Raw genomic sequence first — 19,227 nt, forward strand, 5'->3', positions numbered from 1 at the left:
TGTTTTCATCATTCCATGAGCTCCCAGAATGTTTTCAGATAAAAAAGATTTCTGCTATCAAATGATTCACACCTGCATCTATGGAGTCCCTAGTTTTATTGGGCTATTATAGGAATCCGTTTCTGATTGCACTTTGGAACTTATTCAACTTTCTACAAATGGCATGTTATTGATAAGTGTAGTCTAGGTACACACTTATGTGTGCGGATCGCGTCGTGCTTATCACTGGGCGGTAAAGGTCACTCCGTGCATGACGAGCCCGTCGTCCGGAATGTCTATTAAGCGGTCAGTGCAAATTTGGCTCAGTCTCAATTCGAAGCCCGTTTAAAAGGGACGTGCGCTCTTACAGTCTCTTGAAAACTTAACTTAAACCTATTGCGGGACACTAAGGAATAATCCAATACATCAGTTTATTTTGCCAATCGCAATCAGATGGGTTAGTAGGCAGCGGTTATATCTGATCGAGCGGATGTTAAACGTGGGTCTAATCCTTTAAAGCAGCTGCAACAATGGGGAGTGGGCTGCATATGGAAGCCATTGATCGCATAACATCGATTCCTTTGGTGGAGTCGAGCGTTAAGCGTGTCGAGCACATCTACGACAAAGTCAAGAACAACAATCGCCTCTTCAGTTGGTACTTTGAGACAGCCGAGGCGACAATTAGTGCCGCCTACGACACGGTCCAGCCCGCTGTCAAGCTCTTCGAGTTGCCCATCAAGCGACTGGACAACATGATGTGCAAGAGCCTGGATATACTGGAGCAGCGCATACCGTTGGTCTATCTGCCGCCCGAGATGGTAAGTAGAGCTGCGGTCCCATATATACGCCAATGTGGCATGAGATCCGCTTACATAGGCCATCATTTTGTGCTTAAAGATGTATTGGAATACCAAGGAGTACATGTCGGATCATCTGGTGCGGCCCGTGCTCAAGCGTGCGGATTCAGTCAAACAAATTGGAAATGCGGTGCTCGAGAGTCCTCTGACAACATACGCAGCGGATCGTATTGATGGCGCCTTCACAGCTGGCGACAAATTCGTTGACAAATATCTGGTGCCCATACGCATAGACCAGGATCAGACGGACGGTGAGTGCAAGTCTAAATATATGTATATATACATATGTGTACGTAGCTGACGGCATGCAGCTCGTGGTTTATTTTTAAAATCCGTCGTCAGGCTTCACGTTTAACAAAAAAAACTGGCGTCCAGCGAGGTTATCAATCTGTGCTCCACATGAGTTTCGAATCTATTTGATTTTCATTTTGTCGCTTGCCTAAGCGGCGGCAAACAAGTCATGCGATAAGCCGCGGCTCAACCTTATGAAAAAGAAAAAACAAAAAACAACATTAAAAGAAAAACCTAGGTATATCATTTTGAAATTATTTTTAATTTACTGCACAGCCGCGCCGCATGATGATGATAACGAGCCGCCGGCAGGCGCAGCGTCCGACGAAAGGGGCGCCATTAAAGCAATTCATCACGGTCAACGCTTCTCTCGCAAGCTCAAACGCCGCCTCACACAAAGAACCCTCGCCGAGGCGCGGGCCCTCAAGAAACAAAGCAAAGAAGCGATCCATGTGCTCATCTATGCGGCCGAGTTGGTAAGTCGATAACATATGCAAGTTACAGTTAGTTGGGCGCGTCTCGTGCTTGCTTTCGTGATGCACGGGAAATTTCGTGCGTGTCACGACTTGCGCTAAGCACGACTTTAACATTTGTCGAACATAGAACTGAAATCAAGCTTAACATGATAATAATAATAATTAACAGTAATTAATATAATTGCACAAAATTAATTCCAATATCGAAACTGAAAATGATTATAAAAGATTTCAGAATGATTGATTTGATTTGATTTATAAACTTTTAAGTGAGATATTTAATTTAATTGAATTCCCAAATTCCCAGATTGCCACAGATCCAAAGCAGGCGATGCAAAAGGCCAAAGAATTGTGGGGCTACTTGAGTGCGGACGAGCCGGAAAATCAAGCCCGACCCGTGACCCTGGAACAGTTGATCGTGCTGCTGACACGCGAGTCGGCCAGAAGAGTCGTCCACCTGGTCAACTTCAGCGCCAATGTTGCCTCAAATATACCCAAGTGAGTGACCAACGACAATGAGAAGTGAACCCGTCTAATACATATTTAATAAACAATTTCAATAATAGACATTTGGCACACACAACCACGGAGGTTGTGCATCACATAATATACATAAACAATCGCATTATCACCATATCTCGCCTGGATAAGTTCAAGAGCATATCCAAAGAGGAAGCCGAATCTCTGTTGAAGCGCATGGTCGCCTTCTATGGCAACCTGCAGGGGCTCACCAATGGTTATCTGGTAAATATATTGACTATTCCGACTACGATTGTAATTTGCAATGCAATCTACTTAAAGGAACGTGTTGCGAGCTTTCTGTCCGGACGGATCGAAGCCGAGAAGGTGACGGGCAGCGAGAGCAATTCGGTTAGCAGATCCTCGAGGCGACGACAGGAGGCAAACAATTTCTCGCCGGCACATAATAATATAAATGGCGTCTATTGAGAAATCGAGTTTTTTATTGCTGTCGTATTTTTGTTTCTAATCATAGAGTTTTGCTTTTGCTTTCATATTCGTACTAGCTAAACAGTTTTATTTGTTACATAGTGCATAAATCTAATATTAAATTCATTTAAATAAATGCTCCTTATAGTATTTCAATTCTGCTATGCTCTCCTTAATGTCGTCCAAGCTGCGGTGAGCGAGTTTCTTGTGTGCAGCTGCTTGAATAACCCTCGGATGCCATCTGGTCGCCAGCTCCTTCACAGTTGAAACATCTATGATACGATAATGCAAATATTCATCGACCGCTGGGTAAAATTTTCGTAGAAACAAGCGATCCATATAAATTGAGTTGCCGGCCAACGGGCACTTTCTTTCGGGTATGTTTTGCTTGAGAAATGACAAGATAAGGTTCTCCGCCAGCTCGGGTGTTACGTCCGACTCTTTACACCTGTCGACCAGGCCGGATTCATTGTGATGCTTAATGCACCATTCGTTCATGTTGTTGTAGACTTGTGGCGCATGACGGATTGCGAAACATGGCCCCTCCGCTTTGATATTTAGATGCTTGTCTGTTATAATACAAGCAACTTCCAGTATCTGATCTTTATCTATATCTAGTCCGGTCATTTCCAAATCCATCCAAACAATGTCCGATTGATCGCCAACGGTACTTTTGCACGTGCTCATTTTGATCACTTGAGTATGGCCAAGCGGGGATATATGCCTACTTTGAGATCGAATAACACTACTGAATAAGGTACATAGGCGATTTAATACAAAAATCATTGATAAAATTATGAAATTTATGTTTCCTACTGGCCTTACGACTTATCAATTTTGTAGTGACCAGTTTTCTGAATTTAGGAAAATTTTAACAGCGTAGCAACAGCTGTTTGTTGCTCAACACTGGGGGGAGTCATTCTGTGAGTAATGTTGCACCTAGTATCTAAATGCAATTAGCTTTGTTTAATAATAATGTTTAATATATTTTATAATATAATATTTTTGCAATAATTAAGTATTCTTGACAAATAAGAGGAACAAAATCATAAATACAGAAACCACTGGCTTAACATAACATTTTTTGCAGCACTGCACAGCACTGCAATTGGAATAGTTGATAACACTGGCTGGACCTTGTGCGTTTTCTCCACATAAAACAAACGATTATAAAAAAAAAGAAAACAAACATAACTGAAACAAAAACACAAAATGTCCTCCTCAACGTTAAGAGATCAGCCCGGAACTTCAAAAGAATCGTTTGAGGACTTCTACACAGAAGTAAGTTGAGTGGTAGTAACAATGCCGTGCCAGCGCCAAAGCCAAAGCCAGCGCAGACGGCTGCGGCAGAGGCCCTTCCAAAGATAGCAAAAATTGAATTTCATTATACACATAAATAAACGATTTTGTGACTATTTTCGCAGGTGAAAGAAATTGAAAAACGCGATTCAGTACTAACTCCTACTCAACAAATTGATCGTTTACTTCGTCCAGGTTCCACATACTTCAATCTTAATCCTTTCGAGGTGCTGCAGATTGAGCCCGACGTCGAGGTGGCCGACATAAAAAAACGCTATCGCACCCTGTCCATACTGGTACATCCAGACAAGAACCATGATAACCAGGAGCGCGCCCAAATGGCATTCGATATAGTTTCTCGCGCCTGGAAAATATTGGAGAACGACCTTACGCGCAAAAAGTGTTTGGAGGTGTACGAGGAGGCCAAGGGACGCACAGATCACATGGTAAACATACATTAGTCTTGATGTAGTCTTAAAGCCAAGCAAATAATTTTGTTTTTAGATTGCCGAAAAGCGCAAAAAACTTAAAAAGGAAGGCAGATCCTTTGAGCCCATACCAGAGGACGATCCTGTCAAATATAAACATGCCATTTATGTTATGGTTATGAAACTGTTTGCCGACATGGAACGTCGAAGGCAAAAGCTCGATCAGCGCGACCAGGAGGAACGCAAGCGAAAGCGGGAAACGGAAATCGAGGAGGAGGAGCGTGTCAAGGCGGATCGCGAGTGGCAGCAAAACTTTGAGGAATCTCGTCAAAGCCGCGTGAATAGCTGGCACGACTTTCAATCCGGCGCTGGCAAATCAAAGAAAACAAAGAAACAGAAACATATGACGGGCATGATGGTACCGCCAAAGTTTAAGCCGGAGACACGATGAAATTCGCTTGTGCTTGTCGCCTGCGTCGCGTTATTCTACACATATATTTTTACATTTTTATAAGTATCCTTTGGAATTGTAATTGACATGATTCGTAATTTATAGTTTTAGGAAAAACAATCCTGTGTTTCATCTTTTCAACCAATTTCTTTTTGTGGCCTACATTTTAGAGTTCCGTGTATAAACTGGCTGTGAATACAATATCACGCTTTATGGCCGCGGAGGCCTCTTCCATTTTGGACTGCAGGCCAGGATTGCCTATCCTTATGGCGGCAGTTTTAACATCACGCAGCGTTTCGTCCAACTGCTGGATACAGCGCACAATGATGCCCTCCTGCACCTCGGTCAGTTTCATAATCTCAGCAAACGGCTGCCAAAAACGAGATTTAGTTGATGAAAAGGTTTTAAGGGATTAAGTTGGCACTCACCTTGTTTTTAGCCCACTCATAGACAACCTCGAGCAGTCCAAAGTTTAAATTATTCTCAGCCTCGATTGCCGCTTGACAGCGCTGCTCCTCGGCCAAGATGGTGTCATTGATTTGCTCGAAGGCGGCGACGCATTTCTTGAGTGGCTCCGGAATAACAGGCTCGCCTTGGATTTTGGCCTGAAACACCAGGCCCGATAATAGCGCAGCTATTTCCGCCGGTTCCAGATCGTTGAACATATTGCAGAGTATCAGCTCGGTAATTAACAGCTCATTCTGGCCCATCTCGCAGGCGACCTTGCCCTTGAGCGTCACCTCGTTGAGCTCATCAATATAATTGAGGGCGCGCAACACCTGCAGCTTGTTGCAGTAATCCGGATACAGGGTTAAGTTTTTGGCCGAGTTCTTGAAGCGCAGCTCCTCTATGTGAATCTCCAGCACACGCCGCTCGTACACCTTGGCGAACTCTTGCTCAAAGCCGGCAATATTGGTGTGTGGCAGCACATCGCCCACCTGGCGTGCCAGATGATCGACATAGTTCAGCATGGCCACTTCGCTGTCTGCATTTACATTAATCTCCTTGGACATGTTAACGTATTTGATGCTCTCCGGATTGGCATTGTACGCCTCGTTAAGCTGATGCAGCTCCGTGACGGCTTTGACGACTGTCGCACCAGGTGGCGCATCCTTAAACCGCTCCAACTGCCGCTGTTCCCAGTTGCGTATGATGACATCGGCATCCACTTTGATTGTTGACTTTGTAATCGTTAATATATCGATGGCTCTAATGTCCAGCACGGTGTGTCCGCCAATGCCCTCCGGATGGAAGAACTTGTGCTGTGGCGTCAGCGAGAGAATCTTGTAGTAGAGCTCGCCACGATTGACGTTGTCGCTGTCATTGCTCTTGAATTGATGGTCCAGCACCAGCACCTTGTAGACTGTGTCCTTACCCAGGACGGACTTAACATTCAGCAATATCGCCAGCTTGTTATAGTGCTTGCCCTGGGTGATGACAATGACTCGTCCTACTTTCAATTCCTTTTGGATTTTCGGCTGGGTTACAATGAATTTCTGGAGAAAAAAAGGCAAGAAAGTTAACACTTTATTCAACAAGTAGCCGCAGCTACTGACCATTATGCGATGCTTCTCCTTCCAGTACTCCACGGACTTGTCGTAGAAATAGATCAGCGGCTGTAAGTGCTCACCCAAGGTGGGCAACATGGCGAACTTGTCCTCGGCCAGTTGCAGCAGCTTCTGCTGTGTAGGTAGCTGCAGTTTCTGGTTGAATTCCTTGAAGCTGAACTGCATAATGTCCTCCACCTTGATGCTTTCGATGCGCAGGCACGTCAGGATGACGGCGTAACGTAGAATAAATTGTGACTGCAGCTTCTCGGGCAGGCCCAGAATCATGGGACGCAGCTCCATGGAGGGCGGCACACTTGCCTTGCACATCAAGATAACGGTGCCGTTTTCATCGTGACCACGTCGTCCGGCGCGTCCGGCCATCTGTATGTACTCGCCCGGCTTAAGATTGCGCATCTCCATGCCATCGAACTTCTTGTGCGAGTCGAAGATGACCGTACGGGCCGGCATATTGACGCCCATGGCAAAGGTTTCGGTGGCAAAGAGCAGCTTGACCAGACCGTTCTGGAACAGCATTTCGACAATCTCCTTAAGTATGGGCAATATGCCGCTGTGATGGACACCAATGCCCCGCTCCAGTGCGTCCTTCAGTGCCAGCACCTGGGGTATGGTGCGGTCGGGTGGCTTCAGCTTGGCCAGGCATTGCAGGAAGAACTTTTGCACGGCGCCCTTCTCCACCGCCGTATTGAGATCCACGGATTGCAGTGAAGCCACATTGGCATCGCATCGATTGCGGGACAGTGTGAAGGCCACCACAGGCATCTTGTTGTTGCGCTTAAGAAAATCAATCAGACCAATCCATGTGCACTGATCCTGCTTGCTGCTGACATACTTTTTGGGCCCGCCCGCTTTAGATTTGCTCTGCATCTCCTTCTTGCGCTCCACAGCTTTCTCGTAGTTGCCCTGCAGGAATTTGCCCTGGGCATCGACCAACAGAAAGATATCATCGCGGCTCTTGCCACCGGCGCCAGTGTAGAGGTAGTGCATCAATGGGACTGGACGCTTCAGCGTGCTAATCACGTACACCTTTCGCTTCTTGGTGCTGCCCACCCAATCGGCCAGCTCCATGGTATTGGGCACCGTTGCGCTAAGCATGATAATATTCACATGATCTGGCAGCAATATGATGACCTCCTCCCAGACGTGGCCGCGCTCGGGATTATTAATATAGTGTACCTCGTCAAATATGACGTACTCGAGATCACGGGTTATGTCGCTGCCACAATAGAGCATGGAGCGCAATATCTCGGTGGTCATAATCAGGCACGAGGCGGTGGGCTCGATTTGCAGATCGCCCGTGATTAGGCCCACATCCTTGAAGGTTTTGCGAAAGTCGCGATATTTTTGATTGGACAGCGCCTTAATGGGCGACGTGTAAATGGTGCGGGTCAGATCCCGCTTGGACAGAGCAATGGCATACTCGGCGACGACGGTCTTGCCCGCGGATGTGTGCGCCGCGACGAAGACGTACTGGCGCTGCTCCAGCTTGAGAATTGCCTGCTTTTGGAAGACATCGAGCTCGAAGGGAAACTCCATGGCGGGGCAGGGTATTTGCTCCTTGAAATTGTTTATCGGCTGGCTGATGTCCACCATTTCCGCCCAATCGCTGCTGAAGCTTTTCGTTGTGGTCGATATATTCAGCACGGGCTGCAGATCTGCGTTCATAATCTCGTCATCCACATCCTTGAACTCTGCCGGAAATTGCAGATCTCGCTGTGGAGTCTTTGTGCTGTTGGCTTCGCTGTCGCTACGCGTCATCTGCAGCCACTGCTGCACGTCCAGATCCTGCTCCAAATTCTCCAGCAAATCCACATTGCTGGCGGTGGCAACCGGCTCCTCCGGCTTCTTGGCTACTGAGAAGTCATGACCACTGACAAAACCCGGCGGCACCGTGAGCAGCTTGTCACCCAGTTCAAAGTTGTCCACTTCCAGCTTGGCAATCTCCGGCGGCGGCTCCTTGGCGTCAAAGCCGCCCGGCCAGAAGGGATAGTTCATGTGCGAGCCCCGCGTCATTTCCTCCAACAGACCTGGCTCACGCTGCATGGACATCGAGTTATTGGCGTTGGCGCCCACATCCTCTACATCGACCTCGACAAACTCGAGTATTTCGCCGGTCACAAAATCTCGACGTGGAACCAGCCTTGTGCTTCCCGGGCATTTGGGAATGTGCAACAGGCGCATTTCATTGAACTTGCGCGGCAGCACATCGGGCAGCGGATCGTGAATGGATATATCTGGATAAAGTATGTAGTTGCGCAGCTTCTCAAGATTGTCCTCGCCGCGAATGGTATTCATTGTGCATCTGCTTGGAATCTAATTTTCAATATTTACACAAAGCGACAAATGAGAGAAAATAGGAGATATGCGCAGATATGTATACAAACATACAAACAACTATTCTGCGTTCAGTGAGACCATGCTATGCGAATAAATTTAATAAAAATACTTTTATAAAAAAAATACCAACTATGCTGTATTAATATGTGCCTAAACATAGGATTTCTTGAAACTTCATCGTGGGAACTTTAGTAAGGGCATTTTAGACTTGAATTGAGAAGCCAATCGAAAGACTAAAAATAATGAATAAACAAGTAATAAATAATAATATAAGATCTAAGAAACTCGCTTTAATTCTCAATTATACATAGATACAAACAAATGCCAATAAAATAGTACGCATGCCTTTCAAACAACGATCATGTTGCAATCATACAGTCATACATGCATGAACTGTCATATTGCAGTTCTATGATTTTTGTATGACTGAAATGTTGCATACGCTGCCCACAACTTGTTGCAGCTGCCAAACATATCTTTGTATAAAGAAATAATAAACAACCAGCACAGATGAAATTTGTGGCTGGAGTGATGAAATTCGAATTAATTAATTTATCCCATATTTACGACTGACTACAATGGCTAAGAACTTCCAAAATAGTCAATATTCACTTTGTATACTCTGTTCACAGCATTAAAATGAGTATATTGGTTCTATGGAATTATTGCCAGTTAAATTCTTTGAATACACTCAACTAATAACAATTGTATAAACAATAAGATTATGGCTCTCAGCTTGCAGTTTATAAGAAATGCAATACTTATACTTATACTTATACATATACTTATACTCATACCTATACTCATACTTATACTTATACATATACTTACACTTATACTTATACTTTATAAGAAATGAAACACTTATATACATATCAAAATACTCTATTTATTTGATTCGTCTTCAAGGATCCATATTTAATTACATGTATGTATCACACATATTTAGATATATTTGCCATTATTTCCGGCGAAATACTTCAACCTTTAATGGATGACACTTCTCATCGGGCACTGCGGCACCCACCGGTATGGAAACATCGCCCTGGGGGCAGGCACTGAGAGCCACCAATAAATTCATATCGGCTATGAACTCAATAAAGTCACCCTTCTGGGCGGGACTGGGCTTGCAGAAGTACTGTTGCGTATCTTTGGTGAAGCCGGTGCACATGAATATGTTCCACACATCGTGCACATCCTGCTCGGTCATGCCGCGCTCCTCCACCACCGCCTTGACAAGGGAGCTGTGGCAGCTGCCCACACGCTCCTGCCCGGTTATGAGTTTATATGTATAGTCATCGCAGCGGGTGCCGATCACATCATGCAGAGCGCCGCCATCCTCGTCGATGCCATACTTGGCCAGGGTGTCGAACACGAAGGTGGCCATGGGACGCAGGTAGGGCAGGCAGCTCCAGAGTCTGTCGTACACCTGCAGATGGGCTGCGTGCAGCTGGCGCGTCTTGCCCGAATAGAAGCGCTCTTGCCGATTTTCCAAATTCCACAAGTTGACATCGCCCACCTGGGCGCCCTCATGTACGGTAATGCGGCACAGATCACCCGTCTGCATGGTCCAGGTGCGCGCCTCGCGCTTCGGCACCACCAATGTCTCCACCAGCTCGCCAGTCAAGGCCTGATAGCGTTTATCCTGCACAAGATAGAAGCTGTTCATTATCTGACTATATCTGACCTAGTTATAGTTCAACTTACATCGTATTCGTCCTTGGACACGATAGCTGCCGCCGGCTTATCATAGCATATGATGGGCTGGTGCTTGGCAAATTCCCGCTGCTTGTCGCCTCGTCCACACCACGGACTTGGTCTGGATTCCGACATGTGTGCTGCGCAATTCTAACGAACTTTATGCAAATTAGACAAATCTTTTAGCGTAACAATTTTTACATTCGCTCAAATAGTTATTATGCTTTACTGATAACTGCCCGTCGTCGACTGATCGAAAAGCTGCAGATCTCGCTTATCGGCAACGGCAGCAACAGGTGTAACCGGGGAAGAAGCTGAAGAGCTTAATCTGAACAACTATCGATAACTAATAAAAGCTTTTAGCGCGGCGCTTAAATTTAATTTTTAGTCATACTTTAAAGTTATTAAACAAATATCAGATCCAGGCGATGTACAATTTCTGAGGGCCTTTTTTAAGATTAATTGAATTTAGTTACATTTAAAACATGCACTTTGTTAGTCTGGGAATCTTAATAGTTTAACAATTTTTTAAAGTCACAAAACAACTATATTAATTTTATTGTTTCTGAAGAATACGTTGCAAATTATTATTATAAACATTGGATCAATTTTTTAGATGGTAAACAAATTAATAATAATCGCATCATATAATTGAAAGTTTGTCTTTGTAACGAAACGTTGCATATTATACAAGTATTTATAGATTTTTTGTTTGTTTTAAATAATTACTAATGCTTGTTTTTGTGTGTAGGACCTAACATCTAAGTGCAATACACATATTTAATATATATATATATTCATAAATCTAAATGAAACTGTTTGCTAAACTACAAATCTTTTGTTTTTCACTTTTTCCCTGCTTAGTTATCTATGGATGTTTTCCTATTTGTTTAAGTTTGCATCATTATGCGCTCGGTGGTGTGCAGTGGCGCGGATTCTGAGTCTGTGAATGGCCGCTGGTTCTGTATTTTGTGCATCAGCTCGTCGAGTAGATTGTTTAGCTCTTTGGTGGAGAACTCCTGGGGCATGGGCAAGCGTTCCAAAGCCATTTTCAAAACGACACACGGCTCGAGTTCTGGACAGACTATGCACATGCCATTCACCAGGCAGCTCAAGCTCTTGGCTATTTCGCTCTGGCATAGACGATGCTTCGATGTGGGGCATGGCAACAGGCTAATGCGCGAGCATATCTCACTTAGCTGGGGCTTTAGGTTTTCCCATCGCGCATGTATGTCCTCCACGCTACTGACGTTGTGTATATGCCTGAACTTCTCATTGATGTCAATGTAATCCAGAAATATCTGACCCTGATTTGTCCAATTTGGCACCTTGACATTGCTGCCGTCCGTACACTCAAACTGACTCAACAGATTGTATAAGTATTGCAGTTTGCCTAAAACAAATTAACAATTATATAAAAAAAAAAAAAACATTCTATGTACTTAATTGTTTATCATAATTACTGTTAATGACGGCATCTGGTGCGATATACTGATAGATGACTTCATGCGCCAGTACCCAATGCTTGGCCTTCAGCAGATATTTTGCCTGCAAATGGCGCTGGTTCTGGGCTCCCGCTTTCAGCGCCTTGGCGTAGTCCACCCAAGATTCGGGCACTCCCAACTGTTCTATGACGAACAGCTCCTCCTCGTTCAGGGGCACATCGGCGTCTATGCTGACATGCTGCTGCAGTGTGTGCTGCACAGCACGTTCGCGCTGATTTCGATCCTTGATGTGCAGCTGCACAAATATGGCCCACTGCCACAGACCCTCATTTTCCAGCTGGCTAGCAAAGTCCACGTGTAGCTGCGCCTCTGCCAACGAGCTGCAGTGACAATAGCCGAGCGCCTCCAAGGTTTGTAGCAACATCCAGCTGTAAATTACAAAAAATATAGTTGTTTAATTGTTTAACAGTTGATCAGCTTTCATCAGCTTACCTTAGCCGAAAGTCCATGGGATCGGAGGTGTGTGTAATCGGGTTCAATGTTTGCTCCAGGGAATGCTTACGCTTCGAGTAGAGCTGCAGCAGGTGGTAACGCAGATCATAGACAGGACTCTTGCTGGTGTAGGGTACGCCTTTGTAGCTGGGCCTCGGCTCTTCCGCGTAGAGCTCATCGGTCTGGAAAGCCTTGTCATACTCCAGCATGGCATCAGTTATGGTTGAGGTGGGCGCCGTAAAGTACCACAGCTGCAGTGCCAAAACGGTTAGCCAGCTGCCGTCCTCCAGCAGATTGATGGGGCCATGTGAGGACTGCATTAGCGGCACGCCCGCGGCCATCATGAACATTTTAATGCGCTCCAGACTAATGTACTTATCCGATTTGCTCTGCTGCCAGGCAAAGAGTTGCTCTTCTAGGAGCAGCCGGACCACAGCACCAGAGCTAAGTTGTGCCAGGATTAAAGCTAGGTTGGCATCGTCATATTTGAAGGCCAATTCGCAGGCTTCGGTCACACGATGGCAGCTCAACAACTCGAGCATATGCGCCAGATAACTATTGCTGCTGACCTTCTTTGAGAGCAGATCCTTGCTGACCAGCGTGTTTTCCAGCCACTCCGAAAGCAGATTGCGTCGGCACATGACCACATAGTGCGAGCTGACATCCTGGCCGATGAGCTCCTCATGCTCACCCCACAGTGTGAACAAGAGGGACCATACGGAGACTCCATAGCTGGCCATGCTGCTGGTGTTGTTTAGCTTAATGGCCTCGGCCAAATGCTTGGCAATCAGTTGTGTTCCATTGCTCGACTGCAGCCAGGGACAGTCGCTGCCCTCCACCTGATTCGAGCTGCAGCCCTGCAGCTGCACTTGCAAATGTGGCACAATGCTTTCAGCAAAATCAGCGTACATATCGATTGTATTGAATTTGATGCGCTGCAGCAAATTGGGCGAGAAATCGTTTGAGGCGCGTGGCTCGAAAACAAGCGCTGCGGGCAAGGCCCTAGAACTAACTTTAATAGAACAAAAAGTAGGTCAGCATTAAAGTGAATTGCTGGCCAAGTTCGAGCACTTACGTTCATGCACGCTGCGCAGATTGTTGTATGTGTTGGGCACCATCAGCGTGTTTTGTGGTCCAAAGCTAAGCTTGAAGGCTCGTCCCTTGTAGAAGCCCAGATCCGCAATCCAGTGCTCGTGGAGGCCCTTCGTTATGGAACGCGTCAAAGGCACCGTGGTGGCGAATACTTTAATGGGTGCCACTTTGGGTTTGATAACAAAATTGAATGGCTTTAGGCCACCCAAAGACGCTGCTGGAGCCTTCGTTTCAGCTGGAATAATGCTTTCGGCTGCCAGCGATGAGGCCTGCAAGAAAACGAAATGAGTAACAGGAATAAAAGTGAACAATGTGCCGAATTTTACCTCCTCCGATTGCAATTCGCGGATAATGCTAGTTACAGAAGCTGAAGAGGATACGGCTAAGAGTGGCGATTGACGTCCATAATCACTTGAGGTCTCCGAGGCAGCCGCATCCTTCCACAGATTTGTGTCCTGCGAGAACAGGTTTTGAGTGCGTTTCAGCTGGGGTCGATTAAGCATCGGCTGTGTGTCTGTTGCGATTTACATAAATAAATTGGGATTAAACAATTAGCTAAGCGGCAAACAAATTTGAATTAACAAGAACTAGGGCATCAGAAATATAACTATAATTAAAATCTTTAATATACATTTTCCTACAGTTGCTTTAAAATCGGATACAAATATATATTTGGGCATATCTCGTAGAAACAAAACATTTGATTTATAGTTTTTCGTAAAGCCCACAATCTTGATTTTTGAGACATCTTGATTTTTGATATATCTTCATGTTCTTGTGTCCAAAAACAAGTACTGACGAGGAACTTAAGACTGAGTATAGGAAACTCTCGACTTGAGCACAATTTTGACATGATTCTTTTACAGATAAAGCTACTTTATAGGTACACACCCATCTCGTCGTCGCTGCCTTGGTCCTCCACAAATAGGGACGATTTCATCAGTTGCATTTTGTGCGGCTCTTTGCCGACAACCTCTTGAGCCAGAGCGGCCGTGGGGCTGGTCACAGTACGGGGCGCATCGAACATAGAGAAGTCCGTGCCGCTGCCGGCTTGAAAGAACTCTGCAGGAAACAAACACAAATATTTAGCATATAATTTAAATGGAAAGTGTAAGCTAGAGCTACGCACGCGTCTTGTCCATCATCAGAAACTCCGCCGAGTTGTCCATGGGCCGAAAGCCGCTGACTACGCCGGCGGCCAATGATTTGGGATCCATGCTGCGTGCCGCCTCCTCGGAGATTTTCTGCGCTTTGCGCAGCGATGTCAAAGTCATTTTATCAGCGGCAGCAGCGCGTTGAGCATCCATTGCCACCATTTTGGCTTTTTTCGGATCGGTGGGCATCTCCTCATCCTCCTCGTCGCTATCGTTGAGACCGTACTTGGAAAAGTGCTTGACGCGGAACACCCAGCTGCCAGTCTCGGGTCGGTATTCAATGAAGCGTGTGGCGTTCTTATCGCAGACGCGACGCAGTTTGCCCTCCCAGTCGATTTCGATCAGACGCTGAGGATCCTTGATGGCCTCGTGCTTGGTCTTGTCCACTGGCCACACCTGGTCCAAGGTAACCTGAGCCTCGCGATTCAAGCCGCTTCCAATGGGCGGCTTGTTGTCATCATCCGGGTATATGATGACCTCCTTGTTGCGGAAATGTACTGCGGGGGCAGGAAAAGAAGGATTAAGGATTAAGCATTGGTGGATATTAAACTCCCATCTCCCTACTTACCAATCTCATCCAAATTGAGCCCGGCCACGTCAAGCTCTTTGCCAAAGTAGACGTTGCCGTAGCCCTCGCGACCAACTGTGAAATTGGGCACCACACAGGATCCATCCTCGGCAAGATACGACTTGAGATCGTCCAATGGCGGTATGGTGTAGTAGCCCACGCGGCGCAGCACAATGCCCGTTGGATGCGGCTCAGTGTCGATATCGGCATTGGCATCAGCTTCCGTTGGCGGCTCAATAGCCAGACGCTGCTCCGAGTCATGGGAGCGAATGGAGAGTGTGCTCTCGTTGCCATGCTCCGAGGTGAAAGTGTCGCGTCGCGCAATGCTGCTGGCCTGATCCTCGAATGGATTCTCCGGTATGGTCGACACTGATAGACGTGTGGGCAGCGTGCTCTTATAGGTTTCCAGCGGCTTGCGCGGCACCAGCTCCGTGAGTGTGCTGTTCAGCGGTGCCTGATCCATGCCCGACTGTAGATTGTGCTGACGCACCTTGGCCAAATTGTTGGGATGCAGCCAGGACTCACGTCGGCTACTGTCCTGATCCGCCTTCTGCATTGCCGGCGAGCTGTTGGCACTGCCGCTGGGCAACGGCTCGTTGGGAATAACATTGTTGAATGATTCACGTTGCGGACGCACTACACCCACAATTGCCGAGTTGCTGTTGTTATTGTTCATGGCCATGCTACTGGCCTCGCCTGGATTGGGTGTTGTCTTCACCTTGGGCTTGATCACCAGCCGCTTGACGTTCGGCTTGAGGTTAAAGCCCTCCACGCTGGCATCGAACTCCTCGAGGCCTTCGAACATGGATTTGCGATTCTTCGAGTTGCTCAGCGCTTTGACACGGATGCTGGCCGGACTCTCCTTGTTGGTGATCTTAAACTGATTGCTGTTCATGTCCAGCACCGCCTGCTGTGCGGCGGGATTTGTGGCCCGCGTGGCATCCACATCATCGCTGCGCTTCAGATCCTTGAAGATGGGCGTGTCGCCGTACGGCGATGTCACCTTCGAGAGAATCTGCTGATGTATGGGCACCATCACCACGCCCTGAGCCGGCGCCGCGCCCAGTCCGCCCATGCCGGACAGCGCCATATTGCCGCCGCCCAGGTTACCAAAACCACCGCCCAGCGACGAACCGAAGGCACCACCCGTGCCGCTAGTGCCAAAGAGTCCGCCGCCACCACCGATAGCAGTGCCCGTGCCCGTGCCCAGCGTGGAGGTGCCGCCAAATAGACCGCCGGGCTTGGCGGCATTGCTGAAGATGGAGCCGCCCGTGTTGCCGGCATTAAAGTTGAGCGGCGCCGTCGAGGTGCCACCGAAGCCGCCAAACGCCGAGGTGGCCGGCTTGTTGAGCTGCGAGTTGAATAGACCGCCGCCGGTGCCTGCATTGGTGTTGCTCAGCGAGAAGTTGCCGAAGCCAGTGTTTGCCGTGGAGCTGGCGCCGAAAGCAGGTGTCGCAAAGCTGGTAGCTGGCTTGGAGCCAAAGAGTCCGCCGCCTGCGGTGCTCGTTGCCGGCGCACCAAAGCCGCCAAAGCCCGTGTTGGCTGCGGAGACAGTCGCGCCCAGACCAAAGGCGGGCTTATTGGGATCCGTCGCATTTGTTTGTCCAAATAGTGGCGTCTGCTGGTTAGTTGTTCCCGCGGTGCTGCCAAAACCGCCAAAGCCGCTGGTTGTTTGTCCAAACGCTGGAGCAGCGCTCGTGGCAGCCGCCTGGCTGAACATGCTGCCGCCGCTTTGGCCAAAGCCCACGGGCTTGGCACCAAACGGATTCGAGGCATCCGCTGTCGTTGTGCCGAATGCACTGGTCGGCGCGGCACCGAACGGCTTCTGCATGAAATTATTCTGCTGGGCGGGCGCACCAAAGGCGCTGGTTGCTGCCGGCTGTCCAAAGGCTGAGCTGCCGAACAGGCTCTTGTTCTCCGTGCCCGCCTGGCCGAACAGTCCCGTGCTGGGCTGCTGCTGTGCCGGCGAACCAAACAGACCGCCGGCTGCTGGCTGCGCGCCGGTTGCGGGGCTGCCAAAACCAAAAGCACCCGGAGCACTGCCCGCTTGAGGACCCTTGCGCGAGCTGAGATAGTCCTCCATGCGCAGCTCCTCCAGCGACTTCATCTCGTACTCCTTCATGGCGGTAATGCAGTGCTGTTTGGTATTAACATTGTTCGGCTGGCCGCCTTTCATCAGCGTGTCCGTGCCAATAGTGGGCTGGTACTTGACCAGCGAAGTGCCCGGATTAACACCACCCGCAGCGCCCACAGCCACCGCCTGGGGCTGACCGAACGCCGACGCGGCGCCGCTGCCAAACACATTCGTTGTGGTGGGCGCTGCCTGACCAAAGCTGCCAAAGCCCGATGTGCTCGACGCAGCTGCCTGCTGCCCAAACAGCGGCTGCGCTGCCGGCGTCTGTCCAAAGCTGCTCATGCCCATCGTAGCTGGTTTTGCGGCGCCAAAGGCGCTGGTTGCGGCCTGGCCGAACAGCGAGGTGTTTGGCGCCGCCTGCGTCGAGCCGAATATGTTGGAGGTCTGCGGGGCCTGCGAAAATGCTAAAAAGAAAGAAAAGCATTAAACAAAGCAGATGAGAAGCAAGAAGAGTTGCCCGAAGATTAAATACCCTTGCAGACAAAAACTATTTTTCAAAATTAACGGCAGGACTTGGAGTCTGTATGCAAAAAATACTGCATGTTAATGTGCAGTACATAAAAAATATATATATCACAAAATATCGTCTGCAAAGGGTTTTAATAGGGCTTGTGGTTCGTCTCTAACCTCCAAATGATGTAGGCGCTGTGGTGGTGCCGCCGAATGCGCTGGTTGTGCCTGCGCCACCGAACAGGCCGCCAGTGGGCTGGCTTGTGGCCGTCGCGCTACCAAACATCGAGGGCTGCGTCTGCTGGGCGCCAAAGGCGGGCGTGCCGCCAAACGCGGGCGTCGCTGGCTTCCCAAATGCCGACTGTCCGAAAGGCGTTGCCGCGGCGCTGTTGCTGAACGTGCCGAAGCCCGTGGTGCCGGCACCGGCGCCGAATGTGGGTTTAGCGCCGCCAAACATCTTGATTGATCCACCGGCTAACTATTCGTACACACAAACATACAACACTTTTCGCTAATCGTCAAATTCTGCTCGCGTTGTCTCGCAAACTTTGCAATGATTTCACAAATGGTTGCAACACGAGCTCGCGTTGCGCAAATAAATATACATATATGTGTGTGTATATATTTGTTTGGGCGTTGCTTTTGAGTGCGGCAGGCAAGTAAAATGGCTAACCGGTGATCGTTAAACAATGCCAACAATTGCAATTTTGTCTAGTCTGCTAAAAGTTGTTTTGGGAGCACAAACACGGAAATGGCGCGCCGAATATTTTTCACTGTCTTGACTGGCGAAAAACAATGTGGCCGTTTTCGTTTACTATCGAGCGTGATTTTATAGGCGACTAAAAATATCTTGCATCCCTGGTATCGTTAAAATAAATAAAATACTAAACAAAATTATGCATGGCATCTTTAAATGTGTGCATTAAATAAATTCAACTCACATTAAAGTATATTAAATATTGATAAAATAACTGACAAAGTATGGTATTAAATAATTTAAAGATTAATGTTATGCGTTTTAATGAAAGTACTACATTGGTATTTTGGCCCTTGCCATGGCTGGTCACATTGCACAGTAGAAGCCGAGCAACAGTTGAAATGAGTGGTCCGCGCGGGGTTCATTCCGGTTAATTAATTAATTGTGAACGAAACAGCGAAGTGGAAATATGCCCGCTCGAGTGTATGTGTGTGCACGCGCGGGAGCGTAAGCAAAGATAATGTGCGGCCAACTCCCAAAATGAGAACAAATTGACAACAACGCAGCGACTAATAAAGTGCAAATAACATAAAACTCAAGAAAAAATAAAAAAGCAGAAATGGAATTGTGCAATAAATGATATTAATTATAATATGCCAGTCGAGGCAACAAGAAAATGTGAACACCAACATCAAATTCAACTACGTGTTGCTTAAATACAAAAGCGGCCTTTTATTGTTGTTATCTTATATATTTCGCGTCGCGGTTTTCTTTAATATTTTGCAAACGAAAGAAAGTGTATACAAATACTTATATACGTATTAGTGTGTGTGTGTGTGTGTGTGTGTGTGAGTGAGTGAGTG

General features: G+C 47.5%; 6 protein-coding genes across 10 annotated transcripts; 2 read left to right on the forward strand and 4 right to left on the reverse strand.

Moving 5' to 3' along the window:
• The first annotated feature begins 314 nt into the window (after positions 1–314).
• Positions 315–2,653, forward strand: LOC115764796 (lipid storage droplets surface-binding protein 1). Of its 2 annotated transcripts, none has more exons than XM_030708040.1 (7): positions 315–436; positions 499–797; positions 877–1,087; positions 1,404–1,603; positions 1,911–2,101; positions 2,170–2,347; positions 2,405–2,653. In XM_030708040.1, the coding sequence occupies exons 1-7, from the start codon at positions 433–435 to the stop codon at positions 2,549–2,551; spliced, it is 1,230 nt and encodes a 409-aa protein (XP_030563900.1). In that variant the 5' UTR covers positions 315–432; the 3' UTR covers positions 2,552–2,653. The 2 variants fall into 2 exon arrangements, with proteins under 2 accessions (XP_030563900.1, XP_030563901.1); XM_030708041.1 differs by having other exon boundaries at positions 502–797.
• LOC115764798 (probable oligoribonuclease) lies at positions 2,544–3,396 on the reverse strand. Its single transcript, XM_030708045.1, has one exon. The coding sequence runs from the start codon at positions 3,335–3,337 to the stop codon at positions 2,675–2,677; it is 663 nt and encodes a 220-aa protein (XP_030563905.1). The 5' UTR covers positions 3,338–3,396; the 3' UTR covers positions 2,544–2,674.
• Positions 2,849–4,879, forward strand: LOC115764797 (dnaJ homolog subfamily C member 8). Of its 3 annotated transcripts, XM_030708042.1 has the most exons (4): positions 2,849–2,928; positions 3,642–3,832; positions 3,976–4,296; positions 4,355–4,879. In XM_030708042.1, exons 2-4 carry the CDS (start codon positions 3,764–3,766, stop codon positions 4,727–4,729), a joined length of 765 nt encoding a protein of 254 aa, XP_030563902.1. In that variant the 5' UTR covers positions 2,849–2,928; positions 3,642–3,763; the 3' UTR covers positions 4,730–4,879. The 3 variants fall into 3 exon arrangements, with proteins under 3 accessions (XP_030563902.1, XP_030563903.1, XP_030563904.1); XM_030708043.1 differs by lacking the exon at positions 2,849–2,928 and having other exon boundaries at positions 3,750–3,832; positions 4,046–4,296; positions 4,355–4,877; XM_030708044.1 differs by lacking the exons at positions 2,849–2,928; positions 3,642–3,832 and adding an exon at positions 3,876–3,975 and having other exon boundaries at positions 4,046–4,296; positions 4,355–4,877.
• Positions 4,880–4,882: 3 nt separating this feature from the next.
• LOC115764794 (helicase SKI2W) lies at positions 4,883–8,689 on the reverse strand. The gene is made up of 3 exons (XM_030708038.1): positions 6,286–8,689; positions 5,158–6,225; positions 4,883–5,099 (listed from the first exon to the last, which is right to left on the reverse strand). The coding sequence occupies exons 1-3, from the start codon at positions 8,590–8,592 to the stop codon at positions 4,896–4,898; spliced, it is 3,579 nt and encodes a 1,192-aa protein (XP_030563898.1). The 5' UTR covers positions 8,593–8,689; the 3' UTR covers positions 4,883–4,895.
• Positions 8,690–9,520: 831 nt separating this feature from the next.
• Positions 9,521–10,773, reverse strand: LOC115764606 (uncharacterized protein C11D3.03c). Its single transcript, XM_030707749.1, has 2 exons — positions 10,342–10,773; positions 9,521–10,279 (listed from the first exon to the last, which is right to left on the reverse strand). Exons 1-2 carry the CDS (start codon positions 10,465–10,467, stop codon positions 9,596–9,598), a joined length of 810 nt encoding a protein of 269 aa, XP_030563609.1. The 5' UTR covers positions 10,468–10,773; the 3' UTR covers positions 9,521–9,595.
• A 114-nt stretch (positions 10,774–10,887) lies between these two features.
• LOC115764605 (nuclear pore complex protein Nup98-Nup96) lies at positions 10,888–18,446 on the reverse strand. Of its 2 annotated transcripts, none has more exons than XM_030707748.1 (9): positions 17,845–18,446; positions 15,084–17,621; positions 14,491–15,012; positions 14,253–14,423; positions 13,688–13,875; positions 13,345–13,630; positions 12,270–13,257; positions 11,796–12,205; positions 10,888–11,725 (listed from the first exon to the last, which is right to left on the reverse strand). In XM_030707748.1, exons 1-9 carry the CDS (start codon positions 18,122–18,124, stop codon positions 11,223–11,225), a joined length of 5,886 nt encoding a protein of 1,961 aa, XP_030563608.1. In that variant the 5' UTR covers positions 18,125–18,446; the 3' UTR covers positions 10,888–11,222. The 2 variants fall into 2 exon arrangements, with proteins under 2 accessions (XP_030563608.1, XP_030563607.1); XM_030707747.1 differs by having other exon boundaries at positions 12,270–13,281.
• Between the last annotated feature and the right edge of the window lie 781 nt (positions 18,447–19,227).

This window comes from Drosophila novamexicana, unplaced genomic scaffold, assembly GCF_003285875.2.
Source record: "Drosophila novamexicana strain 15010-1031.04,08,12 unplaced genomic scaffold, DnovRS2.1 tig00000870-arrow-arrow-pilon, whole genome shotgun sequence".
Classification (NCBI taxonomy): domain Eukaryota; kingdom Metazoa; phylum Arthropoda; class Insecta; order Diptera; family Drosophilidae; genus Drosophila; species Drosophila novamexicana.